Raw genomic sequence first — 17,730 nt, 5'->3', positions numbered from 1 at the left:
AAAGACAATGACTAGAGAATGAGAACACAAGCCACTGACTGGGAGAAAAATTTGCAAGAGACAATATGATAGAGGCCTGCTGAACAAAATATATGAAGAACTCTTAAAACTCAACAATAAGAAAATGAACAACTCAATTAAAAAATGGGCAAAAAAAGATCTAAAAAGACACCTCAAAGAAGATGGCAAATAAACATATGAAAAGATGTTGAACATCATGTCTTTATAAAATTTCAAATTAAAACTACAATGAGATATCACAACACACCTATTAGAATGGCCACAATCCAAAAGACTGACAACAAAAGCTGGCAATAGCAACTCTCATTCATTGCTGGTGGAAGAGCAAAATGGTACAGCCACTCTGAAAGACAGTTTGGCAGTTTCTCACAAAATTAAACATACTCTTACCATATGATCTATCAACCATGCTTGTTGGTATTTATCCAAAGGAGTTGAAAACTTATGTCTACATAAAAACCTGCACATAAATGTTGCTAAAAGCAGGAATACAAAACGGCATATACACTGATCACTGTTTATGCAAAATACGTATCCATGTAGTCAAGGACTTTTAAGTAATATGTAACTTTATTCACTATTTACTGACAAGTTATTAGGTAGTGGGGCATCTTATACCTGACAAACATTATTAGGCAAGATAAATAAGAAGTCAAAGGGCTTGAATAACAGGGAGGCAGCAAAACAATTTTAATACAATGTGATATGAGTCATACTAAATATACCATGGGAGCAGAGATTAAGTTGGGGTAACTTTTGGTGGCATGAAAACAAATGTTAGGGTGGTAGCTTTATGGGTTAGTCAACAGTCCACCTCCTCCTAAAATTACAGTTTCACTGAATTTTCAAATTTTAACAAATTGCAATCTGGACCCAGAATGATATTTGGGTTCAAATCCTAGCTCCACTACTACTAATCAGCTGACTGGCCAATGATGAATTACTTTACCTCTTCTTTCTCATCTCTGATATGGGGATAAAAATTAGAACTTACATAACAGGATGAGATTCTATAAGGAAAGAATGTACCACAATGTCCTAACACAGAGTAAGTGGTGTTCAATAAATGGTTTATTGTCACTATTAATATCATTATCAATGCTATTTCATTATATTGATGAGGTTCAGAACAGGAACAGTAATAGTCAGGCTCTACTACATGTCAGCAGCACCACGTTGACTATGGGACATAACACTTCAAGAGTAACCTGTCCAGAGAAGAGCAACAAGGAGGGTGACCCTGGAAAACTCACTGAAGGGATTCAATCTGCAGAAAAGATTATGGATAAATATGACAGCCAGTCTTCTAGAAGAAGGGCCGTCACTGCTCTAGATGGAAGAACAAGGACCAAAGAAGAGTAACAGATGTCATCATGTAGAACTGTCTAAAAATACATTACTTCACACTGTAGTTTTTCTTTGTGATGACTTCATTTTGAAGTCCAAGTCTACTGCTAAAGCCAAAGGCACAAGTTTGGACTTGGCGACCTCAAAGGTCCCCTCTCATTCAGACATTATCTCAGGAGGCTTAAAATTAGGAGGAAAAACCTAAGCAGTTTAAATACATTACTTAGTTTGAAGAAACGGGGTTGGGAATAGCGGAGGGGAGGGAAAGCACTGGTGACTTCCCGGTAGAGCACTTTAGAAATATGTTTTAAAAGACTCTGAAATTGCCTATAGAAAGATTTTTAAATGATATTCACGTCTCATGGACAGCCAAAACTGCTGTCAAGGCTATTCTAAGTAACTCTCTAAAGAAACTACGTATTAAATAAATGTCCTGGGGCACCTGGGTGGCTCAGTCAGTTGAGCGTCTGACTGCAGCTCAGCTCATAATCTCACAGTTCGGGAGTTTGAGCCCCACACAGACTGGCTGCTGTCAGGGCAGAGCCCGCTTCAGATCCTCTGTCCCCCTCTCTGTCTCTACCCCTCCCTCACTCACGCTCTCTCTCAAAAATAAACATTTTGAATAAATAAACAAATAAATAAATGTCTTGAAAATTAAAAAAAGGTACTATTATACTAACTGTTACTCTTGTAAAAATGTGGGAAGTTGACCTTAGAAAATTGCCAGGGTGGTACCTGAGTTCCAGAGATACGAAGAATTGGTTACACAAAGAACTCTTAGAGTTCATTGCTTTCCAGTATATTCAGTTGCATTTTTATGAAGATATCATTATATAATGCCCTTCTGTATGAGGGGTCCTTTCTATTCAATCTTCTATTGGAGCATTATTATGGAAGTTATTTAAAGGACTAAGTAAAATACGAACTAGTTTCCAGGAGATACAGTTTATTTCTTAATAAATCATAGTAATATACGCTTGTTGTAGCAAGCTTGGGAAATTCTGAAAAGTATATAATATATAATAGAAATAACCATATTCAGAGGGAATTCCTAACATGTGGTTTCTTCCTGATCTTTTCCCATGCATATACAGGTTTAATGTATGTTTCTTTCATAAGTAGGATCATACTGTATACACAGTTTTGAGTTCTATATTTTCAGCAAACATTATATTTTTAAGTATTTTCCTGTTGTTAAATTTTCTTCAAAGAGATGATTGCTAACGGTTATAGAAGTTGCCTTCAATTAATTTCTGCATCTTAGCAATATGGTTCTTAAATTGGAATTTTAACTTCTCAGGAGAGTCTTACCCTAGAATGGCTAATTGTATTGTAACATTCTTCAATGTAACTATCTTTATATTGCATATTTGAGTTTTAATCTAAATTTAAATGCCATGCTTATTTATAATTTATAGTCTAGCCTGGGTACATCTTAAGAGGTGAAATGAGAATTGTTTCACATTACAATTTGCGAATTGTAACTCTCAACCTAAATTAGCACTAGAGACAAATACATCAAATTTCTACTGTTAAAAAAAAAAAAAAAAAGTAGGAAATGTCAACTCAAGACAAAACTTACCCAAAAGTCATAAGGCAATACCAAATGAACTGTGTAAAGAATCAAAAAGTAGTTCAATGACTTTTCTAATTCTAAGAAGATATAAAAATAGAGATGGAATCAGACCTGGGTTTGAAGGATCTGGCCAGCTAGAGAGAAACAGGGATCATCAAAAGCAAGTGGATCCATGGAAATGAAATCAGGTAGAAAGACACTACAGTATGATTGTGAAAGACTTCAAATGTCCAATTATGGATTTGACTTCATTAGTGGGAAATCAGTCACCAGATATTTACATTGAGGTTACTAATCCATACAGAGATAAAAATCCGTTTTTTAAAAAATTCATCCAATCATTCATACTGCTAACTCATTGTCAAGCACATCACATTGTAGCCTAAGCAAAGAAAAAGAAACATAAGCAAAGATGCTGCTAACATTTTTTAAAAACATGGACTGTCCAATTTGGATCTTACAGCACCTGGGGGTAAGTAAAAGGAAGACCAAGTATTCAAGTCTGTTAAACTCTTCAGTGGGCCTATAGGTTTAGAAGATAAGAAAAAGTCAAACCATTTTTCCACCAAAGGACCAGAAGAAAATCAGGATACTAACAGAGACCAGAAAATCTGAGGAGGAAAATTAAAAATTGGTATGAAGAAATAGTAATTTTAGCATTCAGTGGATCACTCAGATGACAATGCCCAAGAGACAACTGGAAATGCAGGACTGAGGCTTGGGTGAATGAGGAGCGCTCAAGACATAATTTTGGAGTTATCCAGCAAAGTGAAAACAGAACCCATGATGATATACACTCCTTTATCCTCTTCATACCATCTTCCCCATCACCAACAAAAATGTTGGTTTTTTGTCTCTGGTCTCTCTCAAAAAATAAATAAACCTTAAAAATAAACAAACATGTTTTAAAAGAATGAAGTTTAGAGAAACTTGACAAATTCTAATTAAAGGAAATTGCATATACCTATCAACTGGGAAGATCTGTGAATAGCATTCCCTTGGAAATTTAGGTCACATTTTTATTTTTATCAGAGATGGGCTCAGCTTATTACAGTTTGTTCCCAATCCACAACTATACTCTTCCAAGTATTTATCTATTTATTTATATTTTTTTCCACTAGAGGGTGATATGATGACTGAACTCTAAAGGTCATTAAAAAAAACCACAAGACTTGTTTCCTTTGTGGGGAGTGAAGTGTATTTGTGAGATTAAGGGTGAGGGATAGGAGACAGATAAACAGAAATAAGGTCACAAGCCTTCATTTGTCAACTGACACCTGAGTGTCCCAGGCACTACAGTACTTACTTGCTTTATATATATATATATTTTTGTTTGTTTGTTTGTTTGTTTACTTAATCCTTATAAAAACCCTGAGAAGTAGGTATTATAGTCTTATTTTACAGATAAAGAAACAGTCCATGAGATCATTGTCATATAATAGGTGGCACAATCAGAATTCAAGTTCAAATCTGAAAAGTTATTTTCACTCTACCACTTTAAGGGAAAACCCATCTTCTCCAGGGTGTCCCCTTCCCTCCACTTCCACTATCCTCTCCACATGTTTATTTTTTAAAGTTTTTATTTAAATTCCAGTTAGTTAACACACAGTGTAATATTTTCAGGTGTACAATTTAATGATTCAACACTTCAATACAACACCCAGTGCTCATCACAAGTGCACTCCTTAATCCCCATCACCTATTTTCCCCATCCCCCCACCCACCTCACCTCTGGTAACCACCAGTTTTTTCTCTGTCGTTAAGAGTCTGTTTCTTGGTTTGCCTCTCTTTTTTGCCTTTGCTTGTTTGTTTTATTTCTTAAATTCCACATATGAGTGAATCCACGTGGGTTTTTTTCTAAAGTTTTTTAAAAAAAATTTTAACGTTTATTTGAGAGAGACAGGAGACAGGGAGAATGCATGCACAAGTGAGGAAGGAGCAGAGAGAGAGGGAGAGACAGAATCCCAAGAAGGCTCTGCAATGTCAGCGCACAGCCCGATGCAGGGCCCGAACCCACAAACCATGACGTCACGACCTGAGCTGAAATCAAGAGCTGGACACTTAGCCGACTCTGCCACCCAGGAGCCCCAAATCCATGTGTTTAAAATTGGGTTAAACTGGGCAAAGTGAATATTTCTATGGTATCCTCCTTCACAAAGGTGGGAAGCAAGGCTCTATTCACTGGGCTATGTTTACTAGTGGATGTTATTCAAGATGACTGCCTTACATAGCTCTTGTTGCTCTCTGGATGTATTTACACCTAACACAATTTGAATTTAAGTTCTTTGTCTTAACAAGAACAAGACAAGGAAGGCTAGGGACTTCCTGAAGCAGACATCACTCTCTAGAACTCTACATTCAACAGAATAGAATTTACAGCCTGTTAGATTTCAGATGTTAGTCACATTGTCCTACAAAGTTTCTCAGGAGCTCTTGTTCAAAAGAGTGGTTGGAGAATGGAAGACTAGAAACAAAACTGTCATTCTGATCCCCTAATCTGGTCCCCTAGTGATCATTGTGCCCAATTTCTCTACTGTTTAGAATCTAGAAACAAGAAAAAGCCTCAGACTTTTGTCAATTTTAATAGACATTTATTTCTTATTTGAGGCAAAAAGGATAAAAAAGCTGTTTAGTTACTAGGAGAAATCTAACAGTCAGGATGGGAAAAAATAGACTAATTTGAGGTTAAGGAACAAAATTATGTGACAACAGATGGAAGACAACAAGACAGGCATGGAAGAAGCAGAAACTGGTGCTCAAGCATGGTTTTGTTCATGAAAACATCAGGAGAATACAAAAGACTTGGTCTAATGGTAACCTCATTTGCTTTTCATTTTAGTGGAAAATGAGTTGCTACTCTGCATTAAACATGTCAAAAGAGTTTTATGTATGGGCTGGACATCTCCTTAGAAAACAAATCCGCCCACCCCCACCCCCCCCCCCCACACACACAAGCAGAGGAGGGGCAAAAGAAGGAAAAAGAGAATCTGAAGTAGGCTCCACACCCAGCACAAGCTCAATGAGGCCTCAATCTCACAACCATAAGATAATGACCTGAGTGAAAACCAAGTGTCAGACACTTAACGGATTGAGCCACCCTGGCACGCCAAGATTTTTTCTTTCTTTATTTATTTTTTTTTTACATAAGCCTGCACAGAGGGAGTTAAAACTGAAAACATGAGCATTCCTATCTGAGGAAGCAAGTTGACTTTAGAATTTATAGGCAGACTAGTCAAATTTACAGAAATAGTACAGAACTCTTGGTTAAAAACAGGTTTGGTGTACTCTGGAAAAGTGATACCTGTTTTCCAATCTCAAATTTCACTGTCATTTCTTCTTGTTACAATTTTAGCCTTGAACCTTTATATCTTCAATAATTTTTGTTAAATACCACACAGAAAACCACTTAACTGAGCCCTAATGATTTCAAATGCAACACTGTATTAGAAAGTTATCACACTCCAGAGTCTAGAACCTGAATAGACTTGTAGTTCTGCTGAGAATCTTGTGTAGCAATATTTTCCAAATTCTACCATAAGGGGCAGCATAGCACATGGAAAGAAAGGTGTGGGGGTTTTTTTGTTTGTTTTGTTTTGTTTTGTTTTGTTAAATTAGGCAGATCTGGATTAAAATCTCTGGTCACTTACAGTGTCATTTTTGGTCTCTCTGTAACTTCTACTTACTTATCTATCACAGGAACTTGCAAACAGTATACGGGCTTAATAAATACCAATTCTTGACTGCACTTACACTTGACTTTTAACATTAAGATGGTCTGAAATTTCTAATGTACATTATTAGGTAGGTTCCCATATGAACAAATCTTTGGTGACTAGGGGGAAAAAAAGACTGTCCTAAGAGTTTTGATAGTTTCAGTATGTTTTCAAAGAAAAGACCAAGGCAAGGAAAGACCAAAAGTGGATTTTCTCATTAATATATTTGCATATACAGCATGTTCAGGAATGACTGAATAAGTAAGTATAGCTGGCGCCAGGGTATATTTAAGAAACTGCACCCCCCCCCCAAAAAAAACAAACACGTGAAAGATATGTTGGATAAAACTGTAAAGTAAAAGGCTAATCCCATATTAACATTAAAAGGGGGGGGTTTAAAAATGATTCTTATACCACTACTCTTCTTAAAAGTCACAGTTTAAGAAGACTTAAAAGAAACTGTGGCCAAGGGTAAAGTCTGTTGAAGTGTTTTATGTTTAGAATGATCAAAATTTAAAGCTGCTCCAAAATAAAAATACGGTAAAACCTTGGTTTGGGAGCATAATTCATTCCGGAAACATGCTTGTAATCAAAGCACTAGGAAGTATATCAAAGCGAGTTGTGATCATGTGACGTTTGGCATCACATGGTACTCGTATTGCAAGACATTGCTCGTCTATCAAGTTAAAATGTATTAGAAATGTTTGCTGGTCTTGCGGAACACTCACAAAACAAGTTACTCGCAATCTACAGTTCTATATTTGAAATAATGAGAGCCTTTCCTTATTTACTATATTAAGATTTATTATATACATGAGTGACCAACATTTTCTTCTTAAGCAATGAAGTAACAGGTGAAATCTGTAAAGTATTGGTGAGAAAATAAAGCACTCTGGGAATGATCCTAAAGAAGAGTTTCAAGAATAGAAAAAAGGAAAATGGGCCAAATGAAGCTCAAAATACCTCATTGTAGAAGGGCATTGCTGCCTTGGCAGTCAAATAGTTTATATTCTTCTTGCCATATTTGTGAAGGAAAATGACCTCAAAATAAACAACATATCAAAAGTATGTACACAGCATACCTATACAGACACACACACACACACACACACACACACACATACACACACTCATGCACATATACACATCTAACCCTGCAGTTGCTAGTACTCAGTCCACTCCTATGGCCTTGTGTGGACTGCACAATATCTTGCATTTCATGACCTGAGAGACACTAGGAAAAAACTGCTTAAAATTGTTACTTTGTTTTTAAGGAGGTAACAATATAACTACATAAAATACACCTAAAAGTTCTGTTTACAGTTTCATCTTGAAGGGAAAAAAAAGATAAAGCATCTGTCAAACCTGTGTACTGGTAGTTTTCCTACAGAACAATCTAATGACTTCTCCTTTTGGAAAACTATATGTTTTGTCTAGCTGGCTTTCTTGTCTTTAAAATATAGCAGAACTCACTGATAGCTTTGCATTGTTCAACAATGCTTAGTTTCAATTAAACTTCTTTCTTAAACAAGATAATGCAGTAAAATATTAAGCCCCGTTCTTCCACTTGAATCCTCAAGAAAAAGAGAGGTAGAAACCCCCTCTTTTAATGTAGTAACCTTGAGGGGGAGAGATCAAGAGATCTGGGGGACAGAAGCTGGGTGGACTGCATTGTAAAAGGTCTTAGCCTTACCAACAAACCAGGCTGTAGCTATTAGGGGTAGAGATTCAAAGCACTTCAACACCTTGAGACAGAGATGGCAAGAATGGATATAAATCACTACTGAAGTCAGCCCCTTCTCAAACCAACTAAATAAAATCTAAACTTGCAGACAGGCTAGGTAAATTAGGGATAAACATGTTTTAGAAGGAGTTTAAAGTTTCACAACCTTAAGCAAAAATGATACAGCAATTCAAGTATTAAACCTAGTTCCTGAGACATTTTATTCCAGGTCAAGTTACATTAAGGGAGACGATGTTACATCTGTTTGTATATTTTTTATGGGCTAAATCACTGATTCACTATAAAATTTAAAAATAAGCAAATAAGAACAAGAGGATAGACTACTACGGACATTATTCATTTTAATGTCTGTAAAGTAAGTAAGCTATCATTTGAATGAAAATATTCCATACCAAAAACTGTTTAACTTATAAGTCTACTCTACATGGACAGTCATGATTTTTATCTAATTTTCAAATGATAAATAAAGAACCAAACAGCATGCAAACATAAAGATTTATGAGCGTAGAAGCCTGGTTGGTGGGGGAGGGGCAAATTTGTGTTACATAACTCATTCATTCTGAATATAATTCTTTTCACTTTCTCTCCTCTTTAAATTTAGACCATAGATAGCAACACTGCCTAAAATATTGATTAAATTCTAAGTCCAGCAAAAAGTACCTGACGTCTTATTGAATTTCCTGTAATTTCAACAGCACCAAAATACAGAGAAAATAAAATTCAATGAGGAGGAGAAGTCAGCACTTACTTGACTTAGGAGCTAGTCAACAAGACCAAGTATGTAAAGAAAACTCCTATTTACAACTTTGATTATCATTTTCTAGGGTTAGTGTGTATGTGTGTTCATATTCCTTACAACTTAAAAATGTTTCGATTATAGAATATTTTAAACATACTTTGAAAACCACACAGAAGAATACTCATGAGCCACCCCCACCCTAATCTCTGTAACCTGGCCTCAACAATCAGCAACTCATGACCAATCTATACTGTCTCCTTTTCTCCCCTTCAGTATTATTTTGAGGTAAAGCCCAGGCACTATATCATTTCATTTTGACTATATTAAATTGGGAGGGAAGGGGAGAGACTACAACAGAAAGATTGGGGAGTGAGAGAAATAATGCTGCTTCTTTTCTTCTACAATCCCCACCCTTTGTCATAACCACAATTTTAAGGAGTAGCCAGGAGTATTTTGAGGAAAGAAGCCCACATGCCATCCCAAACAAGCACCGGCAATTCCAAATTTACTGCAACTGCCCAATCACTTCCTCCTTCCATCTCAGTCGACTTCAATGTTTCAGGACCTCCCTGCCTATCTAGTAGCAAAGATGACAGACAGTATGACTGACTGGTATACTTCAGTCCTTAATTTCTGGCATAGCCACAAAGGACTGCATCCAATGGAAATGTTGTTCTAGCACTAGATTAATCAACAAGTCCCAGAGTTGATAAGATTTCTCTGGTTTAGACAGAAGTCTGCCTACCTTTTGAAACAAGACTATGGCTAACTCCATGGGCTACTACTAGCTGAATGAGATAAGAAGGCACATACAACAGAGCTGTCTTCTAGGAATGGGAAGGAAAACAAAAATTGCAGATAAGGGAAGTGGTGGCAGAAACTTGACAATAACTTGTGCCTTGGAGTGACACCTGTGAATACACAGCCCACCCCAGCAGCTGCATTTTGTAAATAAGAAAAGTTTCTTTACGATTTGATTTACACAAATCGTGTTTCACTGCAACACTCTCCGCTGCACACAAACTACTAACACCCGTCCTAGGGATAAAATTTATGGTAAAATTTGATATTAATGATTTTTCATAGTAATAGGATCAATTACCCTTCCCTCCGTTTGTAATAAGATTGTGCCATTATCAGTACTTCTGTTTCTAATACTTTCTGTAAAACAAAAATTAATTCATTTTATTACTACACATCTGATGACAAATTTTGTGGTAATAACAAAGAGCGTGAGGACAGTTTCATTACAATGAATGTGGATAGGTAAACGTCTCAGGGGAACAGTGAACTAAATATACTCACTTTTGTTGTCTTTGTATAGAACGGGGAGGAGAGTTGGTGAATAGGCAGGTCCACGATACTAGTGGAGTTTGTGACACTGTTACTATGTGTATGTTCATCTTCCCTGCTACTGTCATCAGACTGATCAAAATCATCACTCTCCTGGTCCATTTCCTCTTCCTCTTCATCCTCCTCATCTTGCTCACCAGCATGGTCTCCATCTTCTTCTTGTTCTTCCTGATTTCCTGAGGAGTCCTCATCTACCGAAATGAATCGATTGTTGTTTTCTTCCAACCGTCCTTGCTGGGAGTCGTTCTGGTCTCCAAGCCTAGGTTCTGCTCGAATGACTTCACCATTCCTTGCGGTGTGCTCCTCCTCTTGTTGTCGGAGCTGCTGCTGCTGCTGCTGGTGCTGTTCCTCCTCTACCACGCGGTTCATCTGCTCCTCATCTGCCTGGCTTGAGGAAGGGTTACCTCTCAGAGAGCCTCCAGTTCGTCGTCTTTTGCTGCCCACAGAGAGCAGTTCCTGATTCATTTCCAAAAGCCAGCTTGCTACTTCTTGGACCTTGGCTAGACTATCAGAAGATGCAAAGGATTTCACATTCTGTAGGGAAAAATGGGGGTGGGGGGGAGAAAAAGGTTTGTTCAATCTATATTATCTTCCACTTTTATGTCCTAGGTCTATATTCCAAATTTCATTAAAGATTATAAAGTATCTGATGCCATGGAGACATTAAGATGTTCTTTAGAAATCAATAAAGTTTAAAATGTAGAAATTACGACACTTTATAAAGACAGACACAAAAATCACATAGTAAACAGCTTTATTTTAATCTTTTAAACAATTTTAGAATGAAGCCTGATAATTTAGTTGCTTTGACCAACAAAACATAATTTAACCAATAAAATCATTTTCAATTTTAAATCAGTTCATAAATGATATCTTTTGTAAAGCTTCCAAAAGATGTTATGAAGTACATCATAAAAACAAAAAAAAAAAAAAAAAAAAAAAAACATTCAATGCTCAGTTAAGTTCAGGAAATGCTGAGGTAAACCAAGATAAAAAGGCCTTCTTACCTTAGGAATTTCCCAAACTTCTCTGATCATAGAACCTTGCCTTAAGACATAGTTTTCCGACAGTCACCAAGTATAATTCATTATGATTTTCATCGTTCACAATGAATATAAATTGAATGGACAGTAAATAAACAAAAAGTTTTACTTTTATTTTTTAAAAAAGGAAAAAAAGTTCATAAGTTCATACCCTCTGACCCAGTAACTCCACTTCTGGCAATCTATCCTAAGGAAGTAATCCTAAAACAGAAAAAAAAATTATGCAAAGGATGCTCACTGCAGCTTTATCCACAAAAGCAAAAAATAAAAATAAATGTAAATAAAAATAATCAAAACCCAAACGTTCAAGAAAAGGAATCCATGAGATGGGATACATATAGTGCAATTCCTAAACACGATGTTCATTTTTAAAAATTTGAGGGCATGGATGTTTATATTATGCTAAGGGAAATTACATGATCACAACATGATTTTTAAACTGCATAAATACAAGATTTCAAAATACAAACTGCTTTTGGGTGGTGGTATTGTAAGCACCTAAAACTTATTTTTTAACTACATTTTCAAATGCTATATATCAGACACATTTGCTTTTATAAAAGTTTTATAGACTGACACTAAAATTTGATCTGATATAAAATCTTTTCATAATGGTCATTCCTAAATTTCACCCTTTGCAGATACCTATATGGACATGTTTGAGGTCATATAAAATAATGCCAATTCACTGCCCAAGTTCATATAAAACTCCTTTTAAAAATATCTTTATAGGTTTATGAGATAAAACAAATACAACATACATCTTCTATCATGTCCTAAGAATAACTACATTATATCACAATGGTCTTTATTAAAACAGCCTTATCTACTTTTCGAACCCTTGCCACTAGATGGTAAATCTCCCAAAGTGCCTCAGTTCTCACTGCAAGTTTTGAAATGGGGTTTGAAAGTCTGAAAGATAGCTTTAAAATAGCAATATTTCATTTTACTTTCTATAATCTACACTTGCTAAGAAATAAGCTGTAGTGTGGGGGGAAAATTCTTTAATTCTAATTACAACTAGAAGTGTAAGTATAGAAAGAGAAGAGTTCCAACGACTGAGCTATGAGACACTCCAACATTCAAAGAGAAGACTAACCAACAAAGGTAACTAACAAGGAGTACTGGGAATGGGTGGTATCTTCGAAACATTCAGGTAAAGAAAGTATACCCCGAAGGACAAAGTATAAAATGACAACTGTTGATGATAGATCAAGTAGGATGAACAGAAAGAATTGACCATTGGATTCAGTAACATGGAAGTCACTAGTAATAGGAGTTTTGTTAGTTGAACTCTGATTAAAGTAGATTTAAGAGAGTAGGAAAAGAGAACGGAGATGGTAGGTACAAACAAGTTAGGAGTTTGCTGCAAAAAAGAACAAAAGGGAGTGGTAACTGGTAGGGAAAACAGAATTAAAAGAAAATTTTTTATTCTTCAAGACTGGAGACCTAGCAGTGTAGTGTATCTGTACATTAACAAGAGTGATCTGGTACAAAACAAAAGTTTGAAACGTAATCAAGAAAGAGAAGAAATTGTGGTGTTCTTCTTAATTAATTAAAAGGGGATGATGGGAAAGAATTCAAAAATGGAGGACTAGTTTTAATTAAAAAAAAATGGAAACTTTATGGCAAAAGATAGAAAAGAAGTGTGGTATCACAGGTACTTTAAATCTATTTCTTTTCACCATATTTTTCAATGTGGAAACAGCTGGAAATAGGTGGGTTTTTACAGAGGTAGAAGTCTTTGGAAATTCTCTACTCATTCCTTCAACTGTTTTCCTTCTTCTTTCTAAAGTAGGAAGTAAACGTCATCATTATCATCATCATCAGAGTGATCTTGGGAGAAGAGTGTTAGAAATTTGAAGAAAGAAGTATGAAATGGTCCTTTAGGGAGAGAGAAGGAAACTTTCCTAGGTGCATGAGATTCGATGATCAAATATAATCAATAAGCTATGATGTAATACATACTAAATATGCCTTTAAAAAGTCAAGTGGTTCTTATTTACAACTCAGACAAGAACAACAACAAAATTTCTATTTGAGGTGGAAAGTAGGTCTTAGGAAAAGCACATTAAATAACATATCTGTTGTTTTCTACAAAAAATTAAAATTAAAAAAACTACAGAAAATAAAGGTCATCAAAGTCTTATTGGCTAGTATATGTAGAAGACAAACTATGAAAACATTAGAGAAAGGCAGGTTAAAAATAACACGCTGAAAAACACTGACCTACACAAATGAATATATATAGTATCCTAATGTATATAAGGTAAATCTACTATTCATAGGTTTCCTTCAAACAATCAAAATCTTGCTTTCATAACTGTATCTAAGGTCAGCTCTCCTAACATTAACAGAACACTTTTCACTTGGATGTTTATGCATAGAACAGCACGATAACAGGGTCAGTACCTTGGGATAATGCAAACCCCAACCAACTGCCCTTTGTGTGTCCAACCTAACAGGCAAATTTTTAAGAGACTGAAACAGGTTAAATGCCATATTGAAAGCAATTCATAAAGTGCAAAAGGTGAAAGAACAAAGGTCATAAAGCTAATCATAAAGAATATGTGAAAAGTAGGGAGGAGACTGTTGGTAAGCAGTCAGCCTATCAACAAATAGAAAGTGTATGACTGGCATTTCTAAAATAGTACTAGTACTGGTCAATGGTGAACACTTCTGTTGCCAATTATGAAAACAAAAATTCAAATCACTATCATTCTGTAACTTTAGTGTTATATTGGGAAGAACAGAGAACAAAGTATCTTAATTTAAGCCAATAAAGTTAACTGACTCATATTTACAACCATGGCATAGAGATAGCTTTCAAAATAATACAGATTCTTACAAACAGACCTAGTCAAAAATGGTAAATCCAAGTAAAAGAATCAGATTTAAAGCACAGTATAAAATTTAAAGCACAATATAAAATATACAATGACACAGCTAAAAGTCAGATTAGAGGAATCCCAGAATACTTGAAAAGGCTAAAAATATCTGACAGACTTACATAAAAATTTGTCCAAGTAGTATATATATTAGACTGGATTTCTCTGACCCAGTTTTGGAATGGAAAATAGGAATGAAAATTTCATCTTCTATTGGTATTCATAAACACAAAAATTAAACAAAAAAATCCAGTGTTTTTAGGAAATTAGTTCTAATAATAATCTATTAAAGAAGCTAATGACCTAATTAAAATAATAAATATTTATCCAATAAGATCAGAATCGATTAAATACCTATGGGGGAGGGATCTTTTAAAAAGTAGTTTATAAAACCCCACATTAAGAAAAAGAAAACAAAGTTGACCTAAAACTTAAAACTGCCATATAGGAAAAGCTAATAAAATATTAACAAAAAATGCACACTTTCACTTTTAAAACTCTAATTCTGTAGAATTAGAACTTGTAAGAAACACAAACATCAACAAACAGAATCCTGTATCCTAAAAAGTCAGTGTAAAATCCAGAAATGCTCTTTTATTTCTTTTTACCAGAAGTATATAATGTCAAGATATATCAAATACATAACTTACGTTTTTATCAATAACTAGTGAGACCAAACTTGGAAGTAAGGAAAATAAAGTCTGATGGCTAATATACTTTGACATTAAATTACACAATTTCCTTGACAATTGGGCATGAGAAGAATGAAAATGACTCAAAGTCAAGAAAACCATAGAAATTTTAAATTGAAAATGTTCCTCACTTCACAGACAAAGCAACTGAAGCTGGAAGAGATTTAAGTAAATTTCTCAAGATTGCTAGCTTCCAGCTAGCTTCAAGCAAAGTAGAGACCAGAAAGAGACATTCAACTGAGTTTTCTTTTATGTGCCTCAGTCTACATTAACTATAGATGATAAAATCCTAAGAGTATTATTCTCTAACACTGATACTCAGCCTTCTTTTCCAAAACCAGAATCACTACAGTGCTCAAAGATTATTATTCTAAAACAAATACTTGCTGAACACTCAATATGCTTCAGGCACATTTTAATTTTCTAGAGAATAATGTTGGAAATGTTTCTTTACGAGTTAATCGCTGACCTTTAACCCAACCAGAACCCATGAAAAAATCAGATTTTACATTATAAATAACTCTGTATGTGTGTATGTATTTAAACAAACCTGAAACAATGGTTTAAAGAGGTAATTATGAAATATTTCAGATACCTAAAATCTCTATAAATCACCACCCTTAATTAAACACAGTCCATTCTCATTATTCGCAGTAATTGTGTTCTATAAAGTTACCACAAATACTGAGCCACTGCTCCTAGAGGAAACACAGAGTTAAGTTCCTACAAGCCTTGGTCACAAACATTTTGGCCACCTGATCAATATATAATCTTTTCATATGTATGTTTCTATATAAAGACATGTACTGAATACATATTGTTGATTCATTAACACTGACTCACAGTCAGCAATACTATAAATTCATGTCTGAACAAAGCTTGTCTTATGCTCTCCATAAGGCACATCACGACACTAGACAGCACCTCACCACTATGCCTGGAGACCATTTTAAATGGCAAATTACCAGTGAAAAGCTTTTAATGAAAAATATTTCACTAAATAAACCATAAAAAGGACACTTGTTTACAGTATGAGAGCTGAAACAAGAAGGCAGAGAGTCACTTTGTTTGACCTCAGAAAGGAATGTGCATGCCAAGTGATTTTTTTGCCACCCTGTGCACGCTCAAGTCCACAAATGACTGTGAAAACATCATGAATATTGCTTTTTGGTGTCAAAAATAAACTGTAGTGCATAAGCAAATTTGCAAGTACAGATCTGCAAATAATGAGCATGAATTGTACCTACTTTATCTCAATCCTTTAGACAGAGCTGTGCTTGCAATGCAAGATTCACACAGTATTTTGAGATACCGATGAAGAAGCCACAGCATTACCAATTATTGCTTCTGGATATATAACAAAGGGTAAATGATCAAAGAAATTGAAAGCTCTAATAGATATTCATCACTAGATTTCTCACATAAATGAAAATTCAGATAGCCTATATTAAATAAAGTTATACTTTGTATAAAGTAATCTCTAGAAAGAAAAGGGGAGAGAGTGGCATCACTCTTCCCTTTGTAACTACAGTGGGTAAAACAGGGTCCTTCTGGCAGCATCTTTCACAACAGTGTGAAGTCCAGGGAATTATGAACCTAAGGATATCTGAAGAAAGAGATGCCTCAACAGTCAGTTCCACCCTAGGATGAAGGAGAAGTATGATAATAATTTTGCTTTTCAAAAAAAATCAGAAATAAGGTTGCTGTGATAGAAGAGAATTACTCCAGGACTTTTACCCACGTCCCAGAAAATAGTGGCTAACTTTGGTCATTATACTTTGTTCATTTAGTGGCATTTCAGACCTAATTTCAGTGCTTTTTTTTTTTTTAACTAGTTGCTCAGAAACTTTTTGACTAATTTCTCATGAACCTTGCTTTTCAAAAATCTTTGATTATTCAAAACCATTTGAACTTATTTCAGGATGGTTAAAGGAATCAAAGAGGGCAAGTTCACATGTTAAACAAGTTGAGCTCGGAAAGCCTGTCTTAAGAGTAAATTAGAGCTGTAAGCCTCAAAAGATGTTTCCAAGACAAACATTAACCTTGAAATTACCTTTAAATCTAAGTAACTGAGGAACACTAGTTATACTAATAAAACAAGGGGTAACTTTAAGCAAACTGCCAAAGCCTCCAAATGACTATGAAATTTTTAGACATTTTTAAAATTACATGGCACAGGATGATCCATTAGACTACAAAGTCATTTAAGAAGCTTTAAGACATAGATCGCAGGAAAACAAACCAAATTGTACCGATGATCAAAAAGGATAACTTAAAACTTGCAATCACCTTCAGCAGGCAGTTTAGGATTTTCCCTGAATCTGAAAGCAGCTTCCCTAATCACCAGGAGCCCTCTTCTGGCCACACCACTTACCAACACTCCAACCTCATATAATGAAATCTATACATACCCCAAGTTAATAATTTATTTGTTAATTATAGCCAAACTGATTAACAGTATCTGGGAATACATAATAAAATGCCATTTCACTCAGAATAAATGTCAATTTTTATGGTTACCTATCTATATAATAATCTACACACACCACCAACACTATGTGCTTATATTCTTTTTTTAACTTTACTCTTTCTAATCTTGTTCTTTCTTCAAGAA

The 17,730-nt window shown here is 35.1% G+C and overlaps 1 protein-coding gene across 6 annotated transcripts in view; it reads right to left on the bottom strand.

Moving 5' to 3' along the window:
* Positions 1 to 17,730, bottom strand: part of FBXW7 (F-box and WD repeat domain containing 7) — a 221,891-nt gene that overhangs the window by 81,494 nt on the left and 122,667 nt on the right. For 3 of the 6 annotated variants that reach the window (XM_032592890.1, XM_030312921.2, XM_030312914.2), the window contains exon 2: positions 10,446 to 11,027. In XM_032592890.1, the coding sequence (XP_032448781.1) occupies positions 10,446 to 10,958 (513 nt within the window). In that variant the 5' untranslated portion in view covers positions 10,959 to 11,027. Of the gene's footprint in view, positions 1 to 10,445; positions 11,028 to 11,687; positions 11,738 to 17,730 lie in introns of those variants that run through there. The other 3 variants (XM_030312915.2, XM_030312916.2, XM_030312919.1) reach the window with 2 other exon arrangements.

The sequence above is a fragment of the Lynx canadensis genome, chromosome B1 (genome assembly GCF_007474595.2).
Source record: "Lynx canadensis isolate LIC74 chromosome B1, mLynCan4.pri.v2, whole genome shotgun sequence".
Classification (NCBI taxonomy): Eukaryota; Metazoa; Chordata; class Mammalia; order Carnivora; family Felidae; genus Lynx; species Lynx canadensis.
Note: the sequence above shows the minus strand (reverse complement) of the source record. Positions and strands in the feature narration are given on the sequence as shown.